The sequence below is a fragment of the Gorilla gorilla genome, chromosome 14, assembly GCF_029281585.2.
Source record: "Gorilla gorilla gorilla isolate KB3781 chromosome 14, NHGRI_mGorGor1-v2.1_pri, whole genome shotgun sequence".
Taxonomy (NCBI): domain Eukaryota; kingdom Metazoa; phylum Chordata; class Mammalia; order Primates; family Hominidae; genus Gorilla; species Gorilla gorilla.
In genome coordinates this window covers 39894949-39907823 of record NC_073238.2, presented here as the reverse complement: position 1 = coordinate 39907823, position 12875 = coordinate 39894949, and the positions used below count along the sequence as shown (strand labels likewise).

Sequence of the window (12875 nt, the reverse complement as noted above, 5' to 3'; positions counted from 1 at the left end):
TCCAGGAAGACTTCCCTGGTCCTTTACAACTCATATTGTTCCTTCTGAGAAATGAACACTGTGTGTTGTGGTTAAGTGCTCAGATTTTCAGCTTTCTCACATCTGTGTGACCTAGGCTAAGTTACTTCATCTCTCTGTGCCTCAGTTTTATCTTTAAAAGGGGATAACGCCTTTTAAATTCTCCAAGGGAATTAAATATAAAACATCTGTAAAGGACTTAGTGCAGTATCTGGCACATAATAGATAACATTTGCTAGTAACTATCACAAAAGCCAGTCATGATTAACATCTACACTGCACAATTGGTACTTCCTCATCTGTTTCATTCTCTGATTTGTCTCATAATTAACTCATGCCCCAAGTGTGGAATGTAAGTTGCCCAAGCTTATAGTGGAGCACCTGGCAATGTTAGCTGCAGGTAATCAAGAAATACAGGACTGAGTCTTCCGTGAAAAACAGCCATAAGATTGAGAACATCACCAGTGTTGTCACCCTCACAGCCCAGCTTCACCTGAGAATGGCAACTCGTCTTCCTTTTAATGAACAAGAAAATGTACAGGCAATTACAGGAGAGGCAAGTGACATATTGAGTCACTTCCTAAAATTAAACTTCAAAGATAATCTATATGTATCTCATAACATCATATCGTTTACCTTATACACAATAAAATGTATTAAAATTTAAAAAATAAACCTCTAAGACCATAAGAAATGGTTGTAAAAGTATCAAATGATGGGTAACAAAGTGCAGGGAGGGTGGGGGAAAGACTTTAAATTTCGATTCAGAAATGGTTTAAGAGGAAAGCTAATGCCAACTTAATTACTTTAAAATGGAATACACACTAGGATTTTGTTCTCACTCATCCTACATCCATTAAAAAAAAATTACAGACTGCGAAAACTCCACATCTATTGCATAACTATTTAATAGATGTTTTATCCGGTGGTAATAAGGAAATGACCACTACGAAATTCACAAGGGCTACGTCTGAAATTTCACTTTAGACCAGCTGATGCCAAATTTTTAAGCTAAAAGAGAAAATCGCCAACTCCTCAAAACACAGCTAGTTAGCATAAATTCAAGCACAGTGTTGCAGGATTCTGGCAACATGCCAATTTCAAACTACTAAAACCTATACACAAGATGACTGTCTATCTACATAAAATTCACTGGCTCACAGGAGACACATATGTCTTGGAACTTGATTTGACTGTGTATTTTTTTTCTAAGGTATGAATAAAAAGTTAAACTTTAAAAATAAATTCTCAAACTACGAGATAGATATATATATTTTAAAAAACCAAACTCTAAAAAGAGCCAACACCCCCAAACACCAAAGATAATTAATGTCACCAAATCTAAAGATGAACTCTTATGGTACATACCACTAAGATAATGCTGACAATTAAAAGCTAAGAGTCAACAACTATAAGACATCCCCATTTCAGAGACATTAAAATGTAAAAACAATGTGCACCTTAGAATGGATGAAATGTAGTACCATTCTCCGTGGTCTCCTAAATCAAATTTCAGAAAGCATTTTTTGCAAAAGCTATGTGAATCCCTCTAAATAAGCCCCACACCAGAAGTCAAGAGCCCTGAGACCTAGTACCAGTTTGGTCATTAAGTAGGGTATGGCCCTGGGAAATGTAGAATTTCCTCCTCGAGCTATAAGAATGTTCATATGTAAATATTAAAAAAAGAGTTTTCAGAAAACACTCCTAGTATAGTGCCTGGCACTTGCCAGACACTCCATTTACTTGCTCTGTTTCCCTTTTTTCATCTAGAAGGAGAACTGCTAGATACTTGATCTTCCCAAATATCCTCTGGATACCTTAAAATCCACACAGGATGCATGAAAATGTAAAGTATTATGGGAGACAGGTCCATAATGGTTCATACTACCGGGGGTATGAGGGCTATATGACTAGAAAACAGGCTTAGAAACCCACTCTGTATCTAGAGCATGACCTCATGCTGCTGACAGCTGCCGCCTGCGGTCTGACACTGATAAGTCTAATAAAATGTCCGGATGTATATGCTTTCCTGAGCCTTCTGCATCATTTGTAGGCTTGACAGATAATTTAAATCATAAGACGACATTTAAATTCTCGGCGTCACCCAAGGCTACAAGCTTCAGTTCCAAAGGTGAAGTGAAGAAACAATTTAGACATAGCTCTCTCAAAGAAATCAATTCTCTAGCTGTTAGAAGCTTACTTAAGTAACACCCAAGATGTGTTTGAATCTGACTGATACACTAGATAAAATGTGAGTAGAGAAAGCCTCCAAGATAAACATAAGACTTTGACAAAAAGTCCTCAGCTTATAAAGTATCATCTTCTAGCGGTCTTGGACAGTACTTGCTAAGAAAGATCAAATAAGAGATAGCAAATGATGTGAGCGGTTCTGGCATGAGCACTACACGTTACTACACCCACTTAGAAAAAAAGCACAAAATAATACAATCGTTATTTTTAAAAAATTGTTCGGACAGGTATCAATTATCTCATAAGGCTCAGAGCAGCCTCATCGCATACAAGTAAAACTTTCATTTTTGAGTAATAATCCATTTGTGTTTTCTGGGTTGATTTTCAGCACTTTGCTTTCTCTTGTGTTTATCCCAAACTTAGCTAGATAGGCTCAGGTATAATAAAATGAACACACACAAAAAAGGGCTGCGTGTGCTCCCAGGGGTGGGGCGGTGTGAATGAGAGGCAGTGAGAGGGAGCTGTGGTGCTTTTCCAGCCAGGGCACATCCAAGAACACACTGAAGGTAGTTCAGTCTAGGGCCAGTGACACGCATAGGTTATTAGGCCAGCGGGAACGCTCAAGATCTGGAAAACTAAGAAAGGTTACCACTTTACAGCTCAATTTTAACTTGAGGGGTTATCCACTTTTTTCACATTGCTCTAATATGGTGGAAAACATATCACCTAAATTTTAGGTAAGTATTTCAGGGTAACAGTCAACTTAGCATGCAAACAACAGGGGCCGCAGATCCATAGCAGGTGTTTTAGGCCAAACTTATATGAAAAATAACACATAAAGGGTCAATGTATATACTTATACAGAAATATAGTATACAAAAAGCAAATGTGTTATTCTTCATTTGTAAAAGTGCTACTGACACATCATCAAAGGGCTGTAAGCTTGGGTTTGTATTTTCTAGTAGCAGTGATGATTCTGCACTCAAATACCATCCTACTGTTCTCCAAAACCATGCATCTGAATGACAACCAGCACAAATCCAGGGACAAAGTCTATGGCTGATTCTTCAGGGACTGTTTATGAATCCTATGTCACTCTCTTGTGAGCTTAACTTCAGTTGTTTGGGAGCCCAACTTCCATTTAATTAGCTATATCCCTGACAAGAAATGATTACATGGCTTTTGTCTATTTTTTTAAATCAAATTTATCCAAGAAGGCAGGTATTATTTACAACTGAGGTTACATGAGAGACAAAGCTGATTCAAAGATAAGGTTTTCAGGAAAGGGACACCCCTGGATTATGTTGAGAATATTCCAAGAATACTACTCTGAAGAGGACTACAGTCACTTAAACACAAAGGCTCTAGCAGGTTTCTTCCTAAAACACAGAGCACTGACATAGAAACAGATATAGAAAGAGTCTACTTCTAGCAAGCTATTCTAAGTTATGCAGTCCTTATGTGTTCATTTTACCACATATGCACCAGGTCTTGTTACACCATAATGCTGATCAAAGTACCAGATAGTGTTTAAATATTTCAAATAATCAAGATCAGATTTTTTAAAAATGAGTAGCTTCAACTCCTTTTCAAACTTAAAACGTGCTCCTTTAACAACGGCAGAGTTATCCTGACTTAAATTCCTTTTCTTCAGTTTTCATCTCTGTGATGCTCTGCAGTCAAGGAAGTTGTCAACAAGCTGGGAAGGGAAAGACGCAAGGCTCTTAGAAAAGCCCATTAATGGGCAAAACCATTAAAATGGTTATAATTACATAAAATAATAACGCATATTTAAACCTAGTAAAAACATGCTCTCTTAGTCTCAGACTAAAATTTTGTGAAGAAAGCAATAAGAAAATCAAAGCTGTCAAATCTTGAATTCTATGCCCTATGTAAGTGTGTCTAATTCTTTTCCAGGAACTATGATAGTTTTAATGTTTGTAACAGGCATGAAGGCATCTTCATTTGATTTGGGTCAATTTTCCTTAGCCTTGTGAATGAAGATTCCTATAAAACATCATCTGTCAATGAATTTGAGAAACATTTAGACACATTTACAAGATACTTGAAAAACAAATACAAAACCCAGCATCAGGAAATTATTTGTAAAAATCATTACCTATATTAATCGCAGTTTCTTGTTTGTCTCCTGTCAACACCCATATTTTAATTTCTGCCTTCAACAGAGTTGCGATGGTTTCTGGAACTCCTGCTTGAAGGCGATCTTCTATGGCTGTGGCTCCAAGTAGCAGCAAATTCTAGATTGAAAAAATATCCTCAGTTAAAGATTGGCACATACTTAAGAACAGCACTAACAAATTCTGACAAAGAAAGGCAATCAAACGGTTCTGAGACAGTTGTTCTATTTCCTCTATTTTATACTTGTGTCTACAGATGGCATCTGGATGGATGGCATTTCCAAATGCCTTGCAATGGTGGACTCACTCTACACACACAGGCAGCCCAGTACTCATCACTGATTTCTTGATACAGGGGCTTGTTAGAATAGAAGCCATCTGGCAGCAGAGCAGATGGGCAGGTTATCCCGAGGACACTGACAGTACCTGAGCCCTTCCTCTCAGTCCACTAATGAGTAGCATATTATGTCACATTTAACAAAGGAGGAGAACTAATTCTAGATAATACGCTTACCTGGCAAAATAGGAGTAAGAGACCTGTGGTGCTAAGGATTTAACAATGAGAGAAAAAAAATCCAAGCATCTTAAGATTGAGGGTAGCTATAAAATGTTGCCCCTTTTGGTCCTCTTAAAGGCCCAGGGCAGATCAGCTCACGCTGAGGATGGGTGTGGATGTTTGGTTCCCTCCAGCTGCCCACGCTGTGCCTGCTGGTCGGGCAAATTCCAGAGACTGTACAAACGGCCTGCTCCATGTACTCACATCCCAAGTCTCTCCAGGACATAGTACCTCTACTTGGTCACAGACTGTGGGAAGATCCAACTCTTGAGCATCCACCACAGGCACATCACCTATTTAATCACCTTTTTCTAATTCTAAAAATAATTTTGGCTATTTCCAGTAAAACAGGGGAAATAAACACCTGAATTCAGTTTTATTCAGTTCATTTTAATTCAGTACATTAAAATGACTGAATATAAATAACTGAATATAAAACTTAAACAAAAAAACTGAGTATAAAAAAGCAGAGGAGAATTTTTTTAAACCAACAAAGGAATGAAAACAGTAAATAAGTGATGGTTTCAAAGTTATGGAAACTGGGCCAGACATGGTGGCTCACACCTGTAATCCCAGTACTTTGGGATTTGGGAGGCCAAGGCATGAGGACTGCTTGAGCCCAGGAGTTTGAGACCAGCCTGGGAAACATAGCAAGACCTCATCTCTACAAAAAATATGAAACTTAGCCAGTCATGGTAGCATGAAACTGTAGTCCCAGCTACTCAGAAGGCTGAAGTAGGAGGTTAGCTTGAACCCAGGAGTTTGAGGCTGCAGTGACCTATGGCTGCACCATTACATTCTGGCCTGGGTCCTGGGTAACAGACGGAAACCCTGTCTCTATATTTAAAAAGAAAAAGTTATAGAAACTGGAAATTGGATGGCCCTATGGCTGCCAACATGAGACAGAAAAAGCTGAAACCCAGCTCCCACACTTGAAGGAAACCAATAAATTGAAAGTGAGCTAAAGCCTTAGGATAAACTGAAAAGAATAACAACAACAACAAAATCAAAGTAGGCAATGTGGAGTAGCAACGGCAAAGTTTAAATATCATTAGAATAAGTTAGTGTGAGAAAGCTTAGCATGTACAACATCTAACCAGCCTCCACAGCATTCTGATTGCTCCTGTAACTCAACAGCGTGAGTTAATCTCATTAAGCCTAATCTTAAGCAAACCCAGAAAGTCGCTGATGCTGTTTTTGACCTGATATTTCTTAAGCTATCATTAATGTTTAGCTGAGGGTGGCTAGAGCTTTCAGAAAGACCACGAAAATTAAGTGCTTCTTAAAGCAAAGAAAATGATTCAGAGCTAACGGTTCATTAAGACACAAGAAAAGAGAACATCCCTACATAGTAAAAAGATTCCTGTTCAAAGACTTTGTGAAATAGGTGGTTAAGTCCTTCATGGAGCTGAAAAGACTGTATTGTGTGCGGTTACCTTCTCAATGATCTCGTAACACTCTTCCAACCGTTGAGCTCTGTCCTTCAATATGGTGCTGGCTTCCTGATAGACTTTCAGCCACTCCTCATACTCATTCTCAGAGAGATCAGCATAAGCCACACAGAGAGTCCGCAAGCCTGCAAGACAGCCACTGGTGAATGGAGGCAGGCAGAACGCGTGACCTCCTAGGGGACAGCCTGCGCTCCCTTTTCCATCAGCATGCCCCCAAAAATTGAAGAGACTCTGTGCTTTAGGTCACTCTAATTCAACACTCCCACATCTACCAAGGGCCCTTTAAAAACAGCTCTCCTGTATTCTAACATAAACTACCTCTTCCGTAAGGCTGAGAGTGCGCGAGAAGTCAGAAGAGTGAATTCTCCATGGCAGAGAGGTTCGAGAGCTGTGCATGATCCACGTGCAGTAGACAGGTTTCAGCAAGCAGAGGAGGTGGGAAGTGTGTTTCAAGACAGCAAGGAAAGGCCCCACATGCTATCCCATGAAAGATCCAGGCTTTCAGGCAGCCACACCCATGCGTGTGTGTGAGCGTGTGCTCACGCAGAGCCAGAGGCCAGAAAGCAGCAGTTAGCACTTGAGTGTGGCTCCAGCTATCATGACATTCGCTAGCAGGAACACCTGACATCAGTGTTGTTTATAGCCTTCCAGAGAACTCCTCTCCTGCTCACTATGGGTTCCATGAATTATTATTTCCTTAAGTCATGGATAAGCCAGTGACATAAGGACACCAAGAGAGGGACAGGAAAATAACCATATGAGTCTTCTGAGAAAGGGACTAGTAACTAAAGGTGATTCTACACGTTGTGCGTTGGCCTGCCTCTCCCTCTGCACCACTGCTGATGAGTGACAGAGGCATCCACAGGTAAATGAGGTTGGATTTGGCTATGCATCTTGTCACTGCCATGGGCACAGGAGGGGATGGGGCAGGCACTGGAAGAATGTGCTCCTGGAAATCAAGACAACATGCTTGAAAGTACAGCTCCAATGGCCAAAAACAGCATTTCCAAATTCCACTTACCTTCCGTGGCAAAGTATTCCAGATGGCATAATGTTTCCTCCATATATTTTGAGTCTTTTGAAAGTCTCTCAAAAATCACATTATCCTATAAAATAGGGAAACATTGTGACTGGCAAAGCCTTCACTAAACCTTCCAGCCAGCATACTAAGCACGGCTTTGTTTCTGTTTATCTAACATGCATGAGAATACCCGAGTGGGTAAGTAGGAATTTAGCATTTGGCTGGGCTCAGGCATGAGCTCTGGAAAACAAATTGGGTATGAATGTGTCCAACAAAACCAAAATCTGTTATCTTAAAAGCCAAACAAAAATATGCTAGGGAGAACCAGAAATACAGGAGAATCATTGGAATACATGGGGGCCTATATTCACCAAAATTTGCAAAACTCATATCCCAAAGTTTATCAGGCGTTTGTGCAGAAGGGGAAAGGGTAAAATGCACATCCCAAATTACTCAAGTACAACCCTGCCTCCCAATACGGGAGGAGCTCCTAAGCACAGAGGGCACAACCCACTGGGAGCTGAACTCAGTTCTGCCAAGAAACACACAGGTGCACAGCTCATCTGCCTATGACTATTTCCATGACTGACAAGAAGGGTTGGGGGACCAGATCCCACAGATAATCCATCAAATGTATTACAAATTGCATAGTTCTAGGCTATTACAAAAATTTTTTTAAACTGAGTTTGGTTTTGGAGAGAATTAAATCCTATAAAAATACAATACACCTTTGCAACATTTTCGTATGTACCTCTTCTATACTGACAGCCCTCCTCTCTCTACCACCTCACACTGACACCTGTTGTACTCGATGTGGTACTTAGAACACAATGGCAAATGAATAAACAAAAAGTTTTAAAAATATATCATATGAGAACAAAACCTAGATGAGCTTAATTCAAGTCATTTTACCATAAACACAGAATTCTTTAGCGAGTCCAAATATAATGCCTTTAGAATTCCCATGCATTCCTTCATTTGTAAAAAGCTCTAGTCATCGTGTACTCAAATAAAACCACCCTTCTTGCCACAACTGGTAAAGATTAGTAATACTGTCAACCACTAATTAATCCTAGGTGAGCTCTGTATTCTTGACATAGTCAAATAAAATAAGTTTAATAATTCTTTCCCTCGATACATAAGACTACAATTTAACAGGATCTAGTTCTATAAGTAAGACTCATAAGCAATAACATCTTTCCTTTGAGATAAACCATTTAGATTTGGTTACTAGAAGGTATACAGGACAAAAAGCCTGACCTAGGAAACTGACTAAAAGGGGCAGTAATAATGCAGCTACACATGGACATTGCCTTTGTACCTAAAACACGTCTCTCTATAATGTATGAAAAAAAAAACATAACAATTGAGAAGAAGAGGTGCTAGAGAACCAATATATATCAGAATACTCAAGATTATCATAGGTCAACACAAATTACTTTATCTTCCCAAAGTCAAAGCACAATGCTGGTAAAACTGGAATAAGAATTCACATTCAAGGATTTTGCATGACACATGGAGTCACTGTTTCTGAAACCAACGATTTCAGTAAGCTTTTCACTGACCATCTTTGCCACACTGCCCTGAACCACCATTATCTTCAGTGGGCTTTTACTACTAAGTCAACTTCACAGCCTACCTGAAACAGTCTTTCAACTCTGGACAAACAATCAGGGAATGATGAGGAAAGCAGTTAGGAAAAGCGGCAGATTAACAAAGCTGCCAAGAACTCCGCTACGCACAACGCTTCTCCGGTACTTACAGCCCCTTTACAGTAAAGCCGAAGTCGTCCTGAAGGAGTTCGAACAATTACAGACATTCTTTTTCTGTCACTGGGAGAGTGAAAAAAAAAAGTCATCATTGGTCTGTTTACAGGATGCATATCCCACAGCTGAACACCAATCAAAACAAAAGGGGGTCGGGGGTTCCTAAAAATGAACAAGGTCTATCTTTCCCTGCCTTTTTCTTCAAAGTAGGACCTAACTGTGTATCTCCTACTCTTTTTATTTACATCTAATGAACATAAGCCTATTTCTTTCCCTGCCATGAAAATAGACTAGGACCGCTATTTGCAGTAGGAAAAACAGAAAAGGAGAATTCCAGCACTGACAGTCCACATCTGATTGACTTCTGACTCTACTCTCTAAAAATATTCTTTATTTTCCACCTCTAAGCTATCAAGTAACTTGCCCAGTAGGTAGGAAAGTGGGAGACTCAGTATAGATCCACTTAACTCAGAAATTCCTCCCTGTGTCATCTTTTAAATGGAGTAGAAAGAAATCACGAACCCACAGAACACTCCCGATTTAGCACCAAGGAACTCTCTCTCCCCTCACCGCAGCATCTACACTTCCTCACACGTCTTTCCTCATGGCCCATCCTCACCCACCAAGCCCTCAGTGAGTCTCCACCACCTATGAATTCTTCTTACTGCTCTCCGTCCACCTGTGCAGCCTCACCTCATCTCCCACCAACCCTCCCATGCACCACCACCAGGCTTCGAGCACACACGGGACTCACCATTCTCCTCTTCTACACATTCTGATCCTCCTTTGCCAACATTTCATCCTCCTGAAGCACACTCCAACTACAGAGGGCCCTAGACCACCCATCTCTGTGGCCTTTCAGTGTGGTGGTTCCCAATGGACTATAAGTCTCTAAGAGTGGGGGAGAGTCTCTCTTCAGCTCTGGGTAAATTCCCACATCCTAACCTATAGTGCTCTAGCTGACCTGGATTTGCATTCTCTCTCAACTATCTTAGAGGTGGGCACTCCTAGCAGTTCTTGAAACCCGTGTTTCAGTTTCTCAATGTGTAAAGCAACTACTTCGAGGGAGTATTATCAAGATTAAGTGGCACTGGGAAAGAGATGAGTCCATGAAAAAGAAATAGACTCACCACTGTAAACACAAATTATCTTTCTGTTCTTTCTTATTCTCCCATATATACATTTTAATACATCCTTGTGTCTCTATCCATATTCACCTGTTTTTATCTAACTCCCTTTTCTCCTCCTCCTTGCCTGTCCAATAACTGCTGGTCCCAGTTAATGTAATCACGGGGCACTGCACAGTTTCCAATAAAAGATGAAGCACACAGTTTGGAGAGATGCCTAGCATGTTGCTCACCTCCACACGCAGGAACACTGCCACCACTTCCTACATGAGCCACCACCGTAATCAGCCATCCCTCCTCCCCTCCCCATGGTTCCAAGTCGATGCCTGCAATCCTAAAACTAAAGACTAGGGCTGGAAAGTATTTCCTTCACAAAGATAAAAAACTAATCCTTATTAAAAATAGTTTATAAAGCAGACAGAGCTTTATAACACTGTTTAACAAAGGTTATTCAAAAATCCACCTAACTTTAATAATAGGAAAAGATGCCTTTGAGATAGCAACAGAACTTTGCTTTAGTACTGACAATTCCATGTTAAAAAGAGGCAAAGAAACAAAAAATTAAGATATGTTTCCTTATAACCAACTATGAATGTTCTACGTGAACAAAAAAGTCCAACAAATATTCCTGGGTCTAACTTTTTAAAATTGTACTGGGGAAGAATGCTTCCGAATAAGTCCAGGAAAACTTCCCTACGTGGACCCAGCCTCTAATGGGATGAACTGATCTCATCTGTCATCATCTGTCAGTTTCTCAGATCTCCAGAGGAGTGCTCAAATGGAGCAAGAGGAATGACCTCATGGGACTTGGGAAACGCCAATGAAAATAATGCCCCCATCACATGCTCCAAACTATTCAGACATGTCTGCAGCTGCTGATGCAAGAACATCAGGCTCTGGAAATCTAAAGAAAAAGGAGGACATGGAAGTAGAGCATTTCTCTTGAATAAAACAAAGAAAAATAACCTACTTCACTTTCTTTAATGAAAGTCACAAATTCCAAGAAGAAAAGAGTTTATGGAGATACATTTATTATATTTAATACTTAAGTAATATATTGAATCATACCATACAATCATGTAAACACTCTGATGAACTTGGTAAATAAATATAATTATTTTATTTCAAACGTATGAAAGAGAAACATACCTAGAAAATTCCAGGACATTAAGGATTCCGAATGTTTGTTCCTGTCCCATCTAAAGGAAGAAAAATAGGCTCTTAACCGAGGTGCAAAGCATTAAAATCTCAAAGCAATCGTCTCCCAAGCATAAACAGACATATGCTCTCTCTCTCTCTTCCCACCTTCTAGCCCTTTGCAACATGTACTGTTTTCTCACAAGTCTGGTGGGGTCAGAGCTCCCTCTTCTGGTGGAAGCTTCTCATGTTTCTTCAGTGCTAACAGTTGGCTGGTGCAGGCACTTCCAAGAGATGGAGATAGAGGACACCAGCTGCACAGGTCCGTCAGAAACCTTTGGCCCAGTTATGCTTCCGAATTCAGGATTTTACAAATTATATAGACATATTCTAGACCATCTATCATAATGTCCCCAGCAGGGTCTGGGGTAACATGCTGGTACACAACACATCCGCTTTCTACAGCAAAATGTATGCATATCAGGAAATGAGATTCATAAAGATCATAAACAGCTTCATGTCAGTTCTGATTAGGTTTTGCTGCCAAATAACTATTCACCAAATTTAGGAAAAATCTTTTGGAATTCAAAGGCATTTGGGTTTCGAATTTGCAGATAAGAGATGGTGAATCTGTACCTGGTCTCAGAGCAATCAATCAAACGCTCTTTTTCTTTGGGTTCTTTCAAGTTAGAATGTCAATATTCACAATTCTTTCCAACTAAAAATTCCAGATGGTGCGCATGCTATTTTCAGGTTTTTAATCTAATCTTTCCATTTCCCCAACACTTCACAGTGGAAAGAACGTGGCCTTTGGCACCCAATACATGTGCGTTTGAATCCAGTTTCTGCCTCTAAGTGTGTGACTTTCTTATGCATGGCAAAAGCACTCGTCTCTTAGGGCTCAGAGAAGTAATCAATGAAGTAACACATTCAAATTACCAAGTATATGACGGAATCATTATCTTCATTCACACCCACAACTCTCCACTCCTTCTCTTTGCATCCTACAAAACAACTAATGATCCACTTCATCCAGCCTTCATCAATCTTTATTCACCTCTCTGGATCCACGAGTTCCGAGTTCCCTTTCTCTACAGCCTGTCCTAACTTTCCATCATATCCCCATCCAGAAGACACCCAGTGCTACTACCGCCACCCAGCACCAGGGCTGCCACTCCCAGGAGCCACCCCCTCTCTCACAGTTATACCAACCACGTCCACATGCAGCCCATGGATGTGGCTGTTCTGACTATTGGCGAGGACACTTCATGTAAATATGTAGGAATTTGAGAATTTGTTCCTGACTTGGTAGTACTGCAGTAAGTTTTTTCTTTTACTTATATACAAAACCTATAATTTGAGAATTGGTGGTTTGATGAATGGTTGAATAGGATTCTTTTAATTATTGTTATCTACGAGTCCTAACTAATCAGGCAGTCTTTTGTGACCCCCAGAAATATGACCTTAAAAC

General features: G+C 40.1%; 1 protein-coding gene across 5 annotated transcripts in view; it reads right to left on the bottom strand.

Moving 5' to 3' along the window:
• Positions 1–12875, bottom strand: part of ATP8A2 (ATPase phospholipid transporting 8A2) — a 652717-nt gene that overhangs the window by 444106 nt on the left and 195736 nt on the right. For all 5 annotated transcript variants that reach the window (XM_031001328.3, XM_055359710.2, XM_055359711.2 and 2 more), the window contains 5 exons: positions 11417–11466; positions 9137–9206; positions 7375–7459; positions 6339–6478; positions 4328–4466 (listed from right to left, as the gene is read on the bottom strand). In XM_031001328.3, coding sequence (XP_030857188.2) covers positions 4328–4466; positions 6339–6478; positions 7375–7459; positions 9137–9206; positions 11417–11466 — 484 coding nt within the window. The remainder of the gene's footprint in view (positions 1–4327; positions 4467–6338; positions 6479–7374; positions 7460–9136; positions 9207–11416; positions 11467–12875) is intronic.